The sequence below is a fragment of the Salvelinus fontinalis genome, chromosome 16 (genome assembly GCF_029448725.1).
Source record: "Salvelinus fontinalis isolate EN_2023a chromosome 16, ASM2944872v1, whole genome shotgun sequence".
NCBI lineage: Eukaryota > Metazoa > Chordata > Actinopteri > Salmoniformes > Salmonidae > Salvelinus > Salvelinus fontinalis.
This window is the reverse complement of record NC_074680.1, coordinates 50,077,597-50,091,581: the sequence shown is the minus strand read 5'-3', so window position 1 is coordinate 50,091,581 and position 13,985 is coordinate 50,077,597. Positions and strand designations below refer to the sequence as shown.

At 42.2% G+C, this 13,985-nt stretch overlaps 1 protein-coding gene across 1 annotated transcript; it reads left to right on the top strand.

Moving 5' to 3' along the window:
- The first annotated feature begins 230 nt into the window (after positions 1 to 230).
- On the top strand, positions 231 to 1,238 carry LOC129813444 (homeobox protein not2-like). Its single transcript, XM_055865776.1, has 3 exons — positions 231 to 609; positions 723 to 901; positions 1,029 to 1,238. The coding sequence occupies exons 1-3, from the start codon at positions 231 to 233 to the stop codon at positions 1,236 to 1,238; spliced, it is 768 nt and encodes a 255-aa protein (XP_055721751.1).
- Positions 1,239 to 13,985: the final 12,747 nt, after the last annotated feature.

The following is a 13,985-nucleotide window of genomic DNA, read 5'->3' as shown; positions in this document are numbered from 1 at the left end:
ACGAATTAGATAGGTTGTCGGGTTGCTCCTTCCTCTCATCTGCTACTTAGAAAGACAAAGGCCCGCTGGGGGGCTGTTGACACCTCGAGGTCCGGGGACGGTATAAAAGGGACGTGTTTCAGTGGGGAGCAATACTCCTCTCCTCGCTGCACCAGGAGACACAACCTACCTTGGACCTAAGATCATTTTATTTTCCTCGCTTTTTCCTTTACAACATCGAGACTGACATCATGCAAGTACCAAACAGACCAACAAGAGTGGATGCGTACGGGTACTCCGCCATGCGCCATTACGCATCGCTCTATGCACAGCCCACCGGCAGCCAGTGCGCAGTGGTGACCAAGCCTGCCAGCGGGAAGTCCTTCACCATCGATGCTCTGCTCGCCAAGCCGGTGGAGACGCACAGAGATTGGACGAGTCCCAAATACCAAACCGCACCGCCACTGCTTCCCTTCCAGACCCAGATGAGCTCTGCGCTGTCGCAGTACCTCTACTCACCCAACATGCAGCACACGCCGGTACACAGTCACACACAACCCGGATACTCTCTCTATTGCTGCCTGCCGTTCTCTTACCACGCGTCATGCCGTGGGGCCTTTCGTATACAAGGTAAGCGTTACTCCAACGTCCCATTCTAGCCTATTCCATGACGCAAACAAAACACGTCTAAAAGAAAAACACGATATGGTTTTAAACTGTTGTCCGTCTGTCTCCTTTCACAGAAACGGGTCTGTCAAAGACCCACTCATTCAAACACAAGGGAGGGAAATCCAAGCGGATACGAACTAGCTTCACCAACGAGCAGTTGGACCGTCTGGAGAAGGAGTTCGCCCGGCAACAGTACATGGTTGGCTCGGAGAGGTTCCTTCTGGCGTCGGGTCTGCAGCTCACAGAGGCTCAGGTACAAATCAGATTCCAAATCACAACTTTCTTTGAACCAAAGCAAAGACCCAACTTAATTGTTTTGGTTTATATCTATTTTAATCAACAACAAATATAGAATTTAACGAAATAAATATTGTTCTCAGGTCAAGGTGTGGTTCCAGAATCGACGCATCAAATGGCGCAAGCAGAGTCTGGAGCAGCAGCAGGCCAAGCTGGTTAAACTGGGCCTGGTCGTGGTCCCAGTGAAGAGTCCTGGTTCTCAGGGTCTGGAGGAGGGCGATGAGGAGGAGGAGATCGAGTCCTCAGACACAGGATCAGATGTGGATATAGACGGGTTCCCTGACCACTGCTGACCGGTCTTGGACCACAGAACATGAACTAAACCAGACAGTCCTATATACCACTGGGGGACGAGGACAACACTCACCATTACTGTATAAATATTTAAATAATAGATTTGTAGCTCTATTTAAACATGTTAATTGCTTTAAGACTTTAAGAGTCTCTTTTTATGAAATCAATGTTTGTATATTCTGATTGACATATGCAAGAAATATATTTTCTAAATCTATATCCACTCGTGTGTCCATTTTTTTAATCTATAGTTTTTAAATAATAATATCCCGAAAAACATAAATTGAAGTAAACGTAAAGAGACATCTAATTGAGTTTAATTAATTGATCTTGAATCAGGTTGGCATATACCAATGCATATGTAAAATTGAGTTGTCAGAATAATTAATTACTTCTATTTTTTTGGTTTGGTGGAATTTCAGAGGCATTCATAAAATAAAATCAGTGTCTTTCCTATTTTAGGGAAAAACTGTCTGTAGACAATGAAAACCCTTACTGTCTAACCCTTACTGTCTAACAATTACTGTCTAACCCTTACTGTATAACCCTTACTGTCTAACCCTTACTGTATAACCCTTACTGTATAACCCTTACTGTATAACCCTTACTGTCTAACCCTAACTGTCTAACCCTTACTGTCTAACCCTAACTGTGTAACCCTTACTGTCTAACCCTTACTGTATAACCCTTACTGTCTAACCCTTACTGTATAACCCTTACTGTATAACCCTTACTGTCTAACCCTAACTGTCTAACCCTTACTGTCTAACCCTAACTGTGTAACCCTTACTGTCTAACCCTTACTGTATAACCCTTACTGTATAACCCTTACTCTCTAACCCTTACTGTCTAACCTTAACCCTTACTGTATAACCCTTACTGTCTAACCCTTACTGTCTAACCCTTACTGTCTAACCCTTACTGTCTAACCCTTACTGTCTAACCCTTACTGTCTAACCCTGACTGTCTAACCCTTACTGTATAACCCTTACTGTCTAACCCTTACTGTGTAACCCTTACTGTATAACCCTTACTGTCTAACCCTTACTGTCTAACCCTTACTGTCTAACCCTTACTGTATAACCTTAACCCTTACTGTCTAACCCTTACTGTATAACCTTAACCCTTACTGTATAACCCTTACTGTCTAACCCTTACTATCTAACCCTTACTGTCTAACCCTTACTGTATAACCCTTACTGTATAACCCTTACTGTATAACCCTTACTGTATAACCCTTACTGTCTAACCCTTACTGTATAACCCTTACTGTCTAACCCTTACTGTATAACCCTTACTGTCTAACCCTTACTGTATAACCCTTACTGTCTAACCCTTACTGTCTAACCCTTACTGTATAACCCTTACTGTATAATCCTTACTGTCTAACCCTTACTGTATAACCCTTACTGTCTAACCCTTACTGTCTAACCCTTACTGTATAACCCTTACTGTCTAACCCTTACTGTATAACCCTTACTGTATAACCTTAACCCTTACTGTATAACCCTTACTCTCTAACCCTTGCTGTATAACCCTTACTGTCTAACCCTTACTGTATAACCTTAACCCTTACTGTATAACCCTTACTGTCTAACCCTTACTGTCTAACACCTACTGTATAACCCTTACTGTCTAACCCTTACTGTCTAACCCTTACTGTCTAACCCTTACTGTATAACCCTTACTCTCTAACCCTTACAGTATAACCCTTACTGTATAATCCTTACTGTATAATCCTTACTGTCTAACCCTTACTGTCTAACCCTTACTGTATAACCTTAACCCTTACTGTATAACCCTTACTGTCTAACACCTACTGTATAAACCTTACTGTATAACCCTTATTGTCTAACCCTTACTGTATAACCCTTACTGTCTAACCCTTACTGTCTAACCCTTACTGTCTAACCTTAACCCTTACTGTCTAACCCTTACTGTCTAACCTTAACCCTTACTGTCTAACCTTAACCCTTACTGTATAACCCTTACTGTCTAACCCTTACTGTCTAACCTTAACCCTTACTGTCTAACCCTTACTGTCTAACCTTAACCCTTACTGTATAACCCTTACTCTCTAACCCTTACTGTCTAACCTTAACCCTTACTGTATAACCCTTACTGTCTAACCCTTACTGTCTAACCTTAACCCTTACTGTCTAACCCTTACTGTCTAACCTTAACCCTTACTGTCTAACATTTACTGTATAACACTTACTGTCTAACAATTACTGTATAACCCTTACTGTCCAACCATTGCTGTCTAACCTTAACCCTTATTGTATAACCCTTACTGTCTAACCATATCTCTCTAACCCTAATGTCCAACGCGTACTGTCTAACCCTTACTGTCTAACCTCAACCCTTACTATTTAACCCTTACTGTCTAACTATAACCCTTACCGTCTAACCCTTACCGTCTAACCCTTACTGTATAACCCTTATTGTCTAACCCTTACTGTATAACCTTTATTGTATAACCCATAACCCTTACTGTCTAACACCTACTGTATAACCCTTACTCTATAACCCTTACTGTATAACCCTTACTCTATAACCCTTACTGTATAACCCTTACTGGTTAGAGCGTTGGATTAGTAAACGAAAGGTTGCAAGATCGAATCCCCGAGTTGACAAGGTAAAAATCTGTCACTCTGCCCCTGAACAAGGTAGTTAACCCACTGTTCCAAGGCCGTCATTGAAAATAAAAATGTGTTCTTTTTTTGTTTACAGAGAAATAGCATTGCATTTGGTCAAATACCATTTTTTCCAGCAGTTTTCTAAGAGCTGGCAGCAAGCTTATAGGTCTGCTGTTAGAACCAGTAAAGGCCGCTTTACCACTCTTGGTCTGGCTCTGAGATAACGACTAACTAGTCTACACTCTCAAAAAAGTTTTTGGGGGAGGTTCTATCTAGAACCTTTTGCTTCCTTGGACAAGATTAAATAACTCTTTACTAAAAAAAAAGGGATCTACATAAAGTGCCTTCAGAAAGTATTCACACCCCTTGAATTATTCAACATTTTGTTCAATTATGTTTTTCAACATTTTTACAAATGAATAAAAAATGAAAAGCTTCAATGTTTTGAGTCAATAAGTATTCAACTCCTTTGTTATGGCAAGCTTAAATAAGTTCAGGAGTAAAAATGTGATTAACAAGTCACATAATTAGTTGCATGGACTCACTCTGTGTGCAATAATAACATTATTTTTGAATGACTCCCTCGTCTCTGCATCCCACACATACAATTATCTGTAAGGTCCCTCAGTTGAACAGTGAATTTCCAACACAAATTCAACCACAAAAACAGGGAGGGTTTCTAATGCCCCGTAAAAGAAGGGAACCGATTGGTAAAAATTCAAATTAAAAAAATAAATAATAATAATAGTAAAAATATATAAAAGTAGGGATTGAATATCCCTTTGAGCATGGTGAAGTTATTAATTACACTTTGGATGGTGTATCAATACACCCAGTCACTACAAAGATACAGGCGTTCTTCCTAACTCAGGTGCCGGAGAGGAAGGAAACCACTCAGGGATTTGATTAAAAACCCCTATGGTCGATGTCCGCACAAAATCTAATTTGCATAATACACAAATCCCCATAAAAATGTGTCCGTTCAAGTTAGAATTGAACTGTCCCAAATGTTGTTTTTCTGTGCTTTGGACGCGTCTCAATCCACCACAATCGCCAATGTAACACCTCCACATCTGCGGTGAAAGTTGACAGAGCTAGAGTGTTGGTCAGACAATGAAACATCGCGAAAATCGCTATTCTCACAAAATCTTCTGTATTAGTAATATTGGATAGAAAACACTCTGAAGTTTCTAAAAATGTTTGAATGATGTCTGTGAGTATAACATAACTCATATGGCAGGCAAAAACCTGAGAAAAAATCCAACCAGGAAGTGGGAAATCTGAGGATTTTAGTTTTCAACTCAGCCCCTATTGAAGATACAGTGGGATATGGGTCATCTTGCACTTCCTAAGGCTTCCACTAGTTGTCAACAGTCTTTAGAACTTTGTCTGATGCTTCTATTGTGAAGTGGGGCCGAATGAGAGGGGAATGAGTCAGAGGTCTGCCAGCAGCCACGAGCTGACCATGCGCATTCACATGAGAGGTAGCTCCTGTTCCATTTGCTTTTCTGAAGACAAAGGAATTCTCCGGTTGGAACATTACTGAAGATTTATGATAAAAACATCCTAAAGATTGATTCTATACATCGTTTGATTTGTTTCTACGACCAGTAATATAACTTTTTGGAATTTTCGTCCGACATTTCCGCTGGACTTGCCCGCGCCTTGTGAGTTTCGATTTGTTTACTAAACGCCCTAACAAAAGGAGGAATTTGGACATAAATGATGGACTTTATGGAACAAATCAAACATTTATTGTGGAACTGGGATTCCTGTGAGTGCATTCTGATGAAGATCATCAAAGGTAAGTGAATATTTATAATGCTATTTCTGACTTATGTTGACTCCAACATGGCGGATGTATTCTTGGGTTGTGAATGTCTCTGAGCGCCGGTTTGCTTTTTCCGTAAAGTTTTTTTGAAATCTGACACAGCGGTTGCATTAAGGAGAAGTATATCTTTAAATCTGTGAATAACACTTGTATCTTTTATTAATGTTTATTATGAGTATTCCTGTGATTTGATGTGACAAACGGAGGTATTTGGATATAAAAAATATCTTTATGGAACAAAAGGAACATTTGCTGTCTAACTGGGAGTCTCGTGAGTGAAACCATCCGAAGATCATCAAAGGTAAACGATTCATTTGATCGCATTTCTGATTTTCATGACCAAGTTACCTGACGCTAGGTGTTCTTATTGTTTTGTCGAGCGATCGATAAATTTACACAAATGCAAGTATTGCTTGCGCTGTAAAGCATAATTTCAAAATCTGAGACGACAGATGGATTAACAAAAGGCTAAGCTGTGTTTTGCAATATTGCACTTGTGATTTCATGAAATTATATTTTATTATATACCGTTCGTGCTAGGCTAGGCTATGCTAGTCAGCGTTTCTGATGACAATTATCCCGGATCTGGGTGGTTCAGAAAGGTTAAGAGACAAAAGGAAAATGGAGAGCTCCTCTCTCGCGCGCAGGAACTATTCGGAGGACACCTGACTACTTTTGAAAAATCTCGCTAATTTTTCAAAATAAAAGCCTGAAACTATGTCTAAATCCTGGTCACAGCCTGAGGAAGCCATTGGAAAATGAATCTGGTTGATACCCCTTTAAATGGAAGATAGATGGTCCAGGAAACACAGATAAAAAAATATATATATCACTTCCGGGTTAGATTTTCTCAGGTTTTCGCCTGCAGAATAAGTATTGTTATACTCACAGACAATATTTTGACAGTTTTGGAAACTTTGGAGTGTTTTCTATCCTAATCTGTAAATTATATGCATATTCTACGATCTGGGCCAAAGAAAATGTCCGTTTACCTTGGGAACGTTATTTTAAGAAAAAAAATTCTGACCCCTAGCGCTAAGAGGTTTTAAGCATCTCCAATCCAAAATTAAATCTAGAATCGGCTTCCTATATCACAACAAAGCATCCTTCACTCAATAAACTCAATAAATTGAGTGCAGTCTATCACAGTGCCATCTGTTTTGTCAACAAAGCCCCATATACTACCCACCACTGCAACCTGTACACTCTTGTTGGTTGGCCCTCGCTTCATACTCGTCGCCAAACCCACTGGCTACAGGTTATCTACAAGTCTCTGCTAGGTAAAGCCCCGCCTTATCTCAGCTCACTGGTCACCATAGCAGCACCCACTCGTAGCACGCGCTCCAGCAGGTATATCTCACTGGTCACCCCCAAAGCCAATTCCTCCTTTGGTCGTCTTTCCTTCCAGTTCTCTGCTGCCAATGAATGGAACGAACTGCAAAAATCTCTGAAGCTGGAAACACTTATCTCCCTCACTAGCTTTAAGCACCAGCTGTCAGAGCATCTCACAGATTACTGCACCTGTACATAGCCTATCTATAATTGATCCCAAACAACTACCTCTTCCCCTACTGTATTTATTTATTTATTTTGCTCCTTTGCACCCCATTATTTATATTTCTACTTTGCACATTCTTCCACTGCAAATCTACCATTCCAGTGTTTTACTTGCTATATTGTATAGCACCTCATTTGCTCACATTGTATATAGACTTATTTTTCTACTGTATGTTTTGTTTATTCCATGTGTAACTCTGTGTTGTTGTATGTGTCGAATTGCTTTGCTTTATCTTGGCCAGGTCGCAGTTGCAAATGAGAACTTGTTCTCAACTAGCCTACCTGATTAAATAAAGGTGAAATAAATAAAATAAAATAATGAAGCTAGTGACTGATGTTGTCACACCCTGGCCTCTGTTATATTGATTTTCTTTATTAGTTTAGTTAGGTCAGGGTGTGACATGGGGGATGTTTGTGTGTTTTGTCTAGTTTAGGGTGTGTGTATTGTTTAGGGAGTTTTGTAGAGTGTATGGGGTTGTGTTCAGTGTAGGTGTTTAGGAAAGTCTATGGTTGCCTGATTTGGTTCTCAATCAGAGACAGCTGTCTATTGTTGTCTCTGATTGGGAGTCATATTTAAGGCAGCCATAGGCTTTAGGTGTTTGTGGGTAATTGTCTATGTCATTGTGTAGTGGTCAGTGTCAGCACCATTTGTTTATATAGCTTCACGGTCGTCAGTTTGTTGTTTTGTTTCGTTCGTTGCTCGTCTCTAAATAAAAGAGAATGTATTTCTCACACGCTGCGTTTTGGTCCTCTCTTCCAAGTCAAGACGATCGTGACAGATGTGCTGTACTCCTCAATGCCATCGGAGGAATCCGGGAACATATTCCAGTCTGTGCTAGCAAAACAGTCCTGTAGCTTAGCATCCAATTCATCTGACCACTTTCTTATGGACCGAGTCACTGGTGACTCCTGCTTTAATTTTTGCATGTAAGGAGGATAGAATTATGGTCAGATTTGCCAAATGGAGGGCGAGGGAGAGCTTTGTACGCGTCTCTGTGTGTGGAGTAAAGGTGGTCTAGAGTTTTTTCCAATCTGGTTGTACATTTAACATGCGCTGCCTCTGGATGAGAATTTTCCTGTTTGCTTATGGCCTTATACAGCTCATTGAGTGTGGTCTTAGTGCCAGCATCGATCTGTGGTGGTATGTAGACAGCTATGAAAAGTACAGCAGAAAACTCTCTATGTAAATAGTGTGGTCTACAGCTTATCATGAGATACTCTACCTCAGGCGAGCAAAACCTTGAGACTTCCTTAGATATCGTTCACCAACTGTTGTTAACAAATATACATAGACCGCCACCCCTAGTCTTACCAGAGGCTGCTGTTCTGTCCTGCTGATACAGTGTATAGCCTGCCACTCCTTGTATTACCAGAGGCTGCTGTCCTGCTGATACAGTGTATAACCTGCCACCCCTTGTCTTACCAGAGGCTGCTGTCCTGCTGATACAGTGTATAACCTGCCACCCCTTGTCTTACCAGAGGCTGCTGTCCTGCTGATACAGTGTATAACCTGCCACCCCTTGTCTTACCAGAGGCTGCTGTTCTGTCCTGCTGATACAGTGTATAACCTGCCACCCCTTGTCTTACCAGAGGCTGCTGTTCTATCTGATACAGTGTATAACCTGCCACCCCTTGTCTTACCAGAGGCTGCTGTTCTATCCTGCTGATACAGTGTATAACCTGCCACCCCTTGTCTTACCAGAGGCTGCTGTTCAATCTGATACAGTGTATAACCTGCCACCCCTTGTCTTACCAGAGGCTGCTGTTCTATCTGATACAGTGTATAACCTGCCACCCCTTATCTTACCAGAGGCTGCTGTTCTATCCTGCTGATACAGTGTATAACCTGCCACCCCTTGTCTTACCAGAGGCTGCTGTTCTATCTGATACAGTGTATAACCTGCCACCCCTTGTCTTACCAGAGGCTGCTGTTCTATCTGATACAGTGTATAACCTGCCACCCCTTGTCTTACCAGAGGCTGCTGTCCTGCTGATACAGTGTATAACCTGCCACCCCTTGTCTTACCAGAGGTGTCTGTTCTATCCTGCTGATACAGTGTATAACCTGCCACCCCTTGTCTTACCAGAGGCTGCTGTTCTATCTGATACAGTGTATAACCTGCCACCCCTTGTCTTACCAGAGGTGTCTGTTCTATCGTGCTGATACAGTATATAACCTGCCACCCCGTGTCTTACCAGAGGCTGTTGTCCTGCTGATACAGTGTATAACCTGCCACCCCTTGTCTTACCAGAGGCTGCTGTTCTATCCTGCTGATACAGTGTATAACCTGCCACCCCTTGTCTTACCAGAGGCTGCTGTCCTGCTGATACAGTGTATAACCTGCCACCCCTTGTCTTACCAGAGGTGTCTGTTCTATCCTGCTGATAGAGTGTATAACCTGCCAGCTGAATGTTATTCATGTCCTCGTTCAGGTACGATTCGGTGAAACATAAGATATTACAGTTTTTAATGTCCCATTAGTAGGATATACGTGCTTTTAGTTCATCCAATTTGTTATCCAGCGATTGTACATTGGTCAATAGTACGGATGGCAAAGGCAGATTAGCCACTCGTCGCTTGATCCTCACAAGGCACCCTGATCTCCTTCCGAAAAAGTCTCTGACTCTTTCTCCTGCGAATGACGGGGATGATGGCCTGTTTGTTTAACAGTATAACTTTAAACCGTCCCCTCGCCCCGACACGGGCGCGAACCAGGGACCCTCTGCACACATCAACAACTTGACACCCACGAAGCGTCGTTACCCATCGCTCCACAAAAGCCACGGCCCTTGCAGAGCAAGGGGAAACACTACTTCTAGGTTTCAGAGCAAGTGACGTAACTGATTGAAACGCTACTAGCGCGCACCACCGCTAACTAGCTAGCCATTTCACATCCGTTACATTTGGTGTTTGGAGTAAATCCTTCCCGTCTGACTCATTAAAGGAAAAATATTTGTCTAATTCAAGGTGAGTAATCGCTGTTCTGTTGTCCAGAAACTCTTTTCGGTTTTAAGAGACGATATCAGCAACATTATATACAAAATAAGTTACAAACAATTTGGAAAAAAACAACAAAACATCACGGTTGGTTAAAAGCCAATATAACAGCAGCCATTTTATTTGATTCTGATAAAAGCTGCTTTTCAGTTTTCCCCTCCCCACTCAGACCACTCCCAGCAAAAAAATCTTGCTAGAGAAATTGCCCTTTGCTAAGAAGCAATTTTTTTGTTTCTTTTTTGATCATTTTTATTGAAAACAAATCACAGTAAGGTACTTAAAACAAACCATGCCAAAACCATTGTCTTTACCCATCCAATCACATCCAAACAAATGAAAGGACATTGAGGATACATTTTCACACCTCTAAAATCCTTACTTTCAAATCCTTTGAATTAACCAAAAACATTGGCATCCACAGTCTTGTTATTACATTTTTTATTTGACCCTTTATTTGACCAGGTTAGTCTCATTGAGTTAAAAAAACATTTATTTTGTAGAGTCCTGTTGTAGGCCTATGTATTAGACAAAACATTGCAACAAATTGGGTTAGGCTTACAAAGAGAATGTGTTCGAAAATGTCCTTAATTAAATAGTGTTTGGGCATAAACGTTTATTCGAGAAGCACCCATGCATAGTTTTAGTAGGCTCTTATTTGAATTTGTATCTAAATTATCATGTCAAATTCACCTTCATTTTTTAATTAGCTTTAAAATTGGTCTTAGGGCAGTATCAGTCAAAATGTTTATATTTTGGTCAATTAACATAATTACAAAACGTTAATTTAAACGAACACTAATTGCCCCCCAAAAAATCTGTTGTTCATGAAGCATACGCCTACTAAACAGAACGAAATCATGAATAGTTTGTCACTTGACGTCTTCAGTTAGCACCCGTCGCGCTGATTCGTTTGAATGGAAGTTGTGAATTGCAGCAAACAGAACTCTCTGGTGAAAGAGCAGCCCAGCATTCGGTAGCCATGGCGAGAAGACGCGACTAAAGCCCCGGGTCCCAGGCAGTGTGTATACCCGCTCACACCTCCGCTCATTAATAAACTAATTGACCGGTTCGTTTCACATTAGCTCGGTGTGTTCAGATAATCTATTCTACTTTAAATTGCTGGATATTTTCACGCCGTGATAACGAAACGGGAGAAGTAGCACGGTCCTGTGTTTGTGCCACCTGCATGAGAAACAAGACGTGTATACGGCCACCTGTAAGGGCCAAGCCTCGTCACCACCTCCCCTACATCCCCCGGACCAACAAACATCTCCCCGATCCAGGTGGGGCCTGAATACAGCAGGGTAATGGATATGCTTCATGTTTGTAATGCTGTCAAATCTGGAGCAGTTAAGAAGGGCAGTTCCCATTGGCTAAAATTACAGTTTTGCATGTACTCATTTATTTAACTAGGCAAGTCAGTTATTATCTTTGCATAGTCACTTTAATAACTCTACCTACATGTTACCTCAATAACCTCGACTAACCGGTGCCCACGCACATTGACTCTGTACCGGTACCCCCTGTATATAGCCTCCACATTGACTCTGTACCGGTACCCCCTGTATATAGCCTCCACATTGACTTTGTACCGGTACCCCCTGTATATAGCCTCCACATTGACTCTGTACCGGTACACCCTGTATATAGCCTCCACATTGACTCTGTACCGGTACCCCCTGTATATAGCCTCCACATTGACTCTGTACCGGTACCCCCTGTATATAGCCTCCACATTGACTCTGTACCGGTACCCCCTGTATATAGCCTCCACATTGACTCTGTACCGTAATACCCTGTATATAGCCTCCACATTGACTCTGTATCGTAATACGCTGTATATAGCCTCCACACTGACTCTGTACCGTAACCCCCTGTATATAGCCTCCACATTGACTCTGTACCGGTACCCCCTGTATATAGCCTCCACATTGACTCTGTACCGTAACACCCTGTATATAGCGTCCACATTAACTCTGTACCGTAATACCCTGTATATAGCCTCCACATTGACTCTGTACCGTAATACCCTGTATATAGCCTCCACATTGACTCTGTGCCGTAACACCCTGTATATAGCCTCCACATTGACTCTGTACCGTAACACCCTGTATATAGCCTCCACATTGACTCTGTACCGGTACCCCCTGTATATAACCTCCACATTGACTCTGTACCGGTACCCCCTGTATATAGCCTCCACATTGACTCTGTACCGTAACACCCTGTATATAGCGTCCACATTAACTCTGTACCGTAATACCCTGTATATAGCCTCCACATTGACTCTGTACCGTAATACCCTGTATATAGCCTCCACATTGACTTAGTACCGGTAATACCCTGTATATAGCCTCCACATTAACTCGGTACCGGTACCCCCTGTATATAGCCTCCACATTGACTCTGTACCGTAACACCCTGTATATAGCCTCCACATTGACTCTGTACCGGTACCCCCTGTATATAGCCTCCACATTGACTCTGTACCGTAATACCCTGTATATAGCCTCCACATTGACTCTGTACCGTAATACCCTGTATATAGCCTCCACATTGACTTAGTACCGGTAATACCCTGTATATAGCCTCCACATTAACTCGGTACCGGTACCCCCTGTATATAGCCTCCACATTGACTCTGTACCGGTACCCCCTGTATATAGCCTCCACATCAACTCTGTACCGGTTCCCCCTGTATATAGCCTCCACATTGACTCTGTACCGGTACCCCCTGTATATAGCCTCCACATTGACTCTGTACCAGTACCACCTGTATATAGCCTCCACACTGACTCTGTACCGGTACCCCCTGTATATAGCCTCCACACTGACTCTGTACCAGTACCCCCTGTATATAGCCTCCACATTGACTCTGTACCGTAACACCCTGTATATAGCCTCCATATTGACTCTGTACCGTAACACCCTGTATATAGCCTCCACATTGACTCTGTACCGTAACACCCTGTATATAGCCTCCACATTGTTATTTTACTGCTGCCCTTTAATTATTTGTTACTTTTATTTGTTACTTTTGTAAGTATTTTTCTTAAAACTGCATTTTTGTGGTTAAGGACCCTCTCTTTCTGAAATTATGTGCCGAAATTGTTGCAACCCCTATTACTAGCCTGTTCAGCCTCTCTTTTGTATCGTCTGAGATCCCCAAAGATTGGAAAGCTGGTCATCCCCCTCTTCAAAGAGTGAGACACTCTAGACCCAAACTGCTACAGACCTATATCCATCCTGCCCTGCCTTTCTAAGGTCTTCGAAAGCCAAGTTAACAAACAAATTACCGACCATTTCGAATCCCACCGTACCTTCTCCGCTATGCAATCTGATTTCAGAGCTGGTCATGGGTGTACCTCAGCCACTCTCAAGGTCCTAAACGACATCATAACCGCCATCAATAAGAAACAATACTGTGCAGCCGTATTCATTGACCTGGCCAAGGCTTTCGACCCTGTCAATCACCACATTCTTATTGGCAGACTTCACAGCCTTGGTTTCTCAAATGATTGCCTCGCCTGGTTTACCAACTACTTCTCTGATAGAGTTCAGTGTGTCAAATCGGAGGGCCTGTTGTCCGGACCTCTGGCAGTCTCTATGGGGGTGACACAGGGTTCAATTCTCGGGCTGACTCTTTTCTCTGTATATATCAATGATGTCGCTCTTGCTGCTGGTGATTCCCTGATCCACCTCTACGCAGACACCGTTCTGT

Bases quoted from the DNA above. Each gene is read 5' to 3' on its own strand.
- LOC129813444 (XM_055865776.1), top strand. From the start codon at position 231: ATGCAAGTACCAAACAGACCAACAAGAGTGGATGCGTACGGGTACTCC. The intron at 610-722 runs GTAAGCGTTACT...CTCCTTTCACAG, and splicing joins TGGGGCCTTTCGTATACAAG to AAACGGGTCTGTCAAAGACC. The intron at 902-1,028 runs GTACAAATCAGA...TATTGTTCTCAG, and splicing joins TGCAGCTCACAGAGGCTCAG to GTCAAGGTGTGGTTCCAGAA.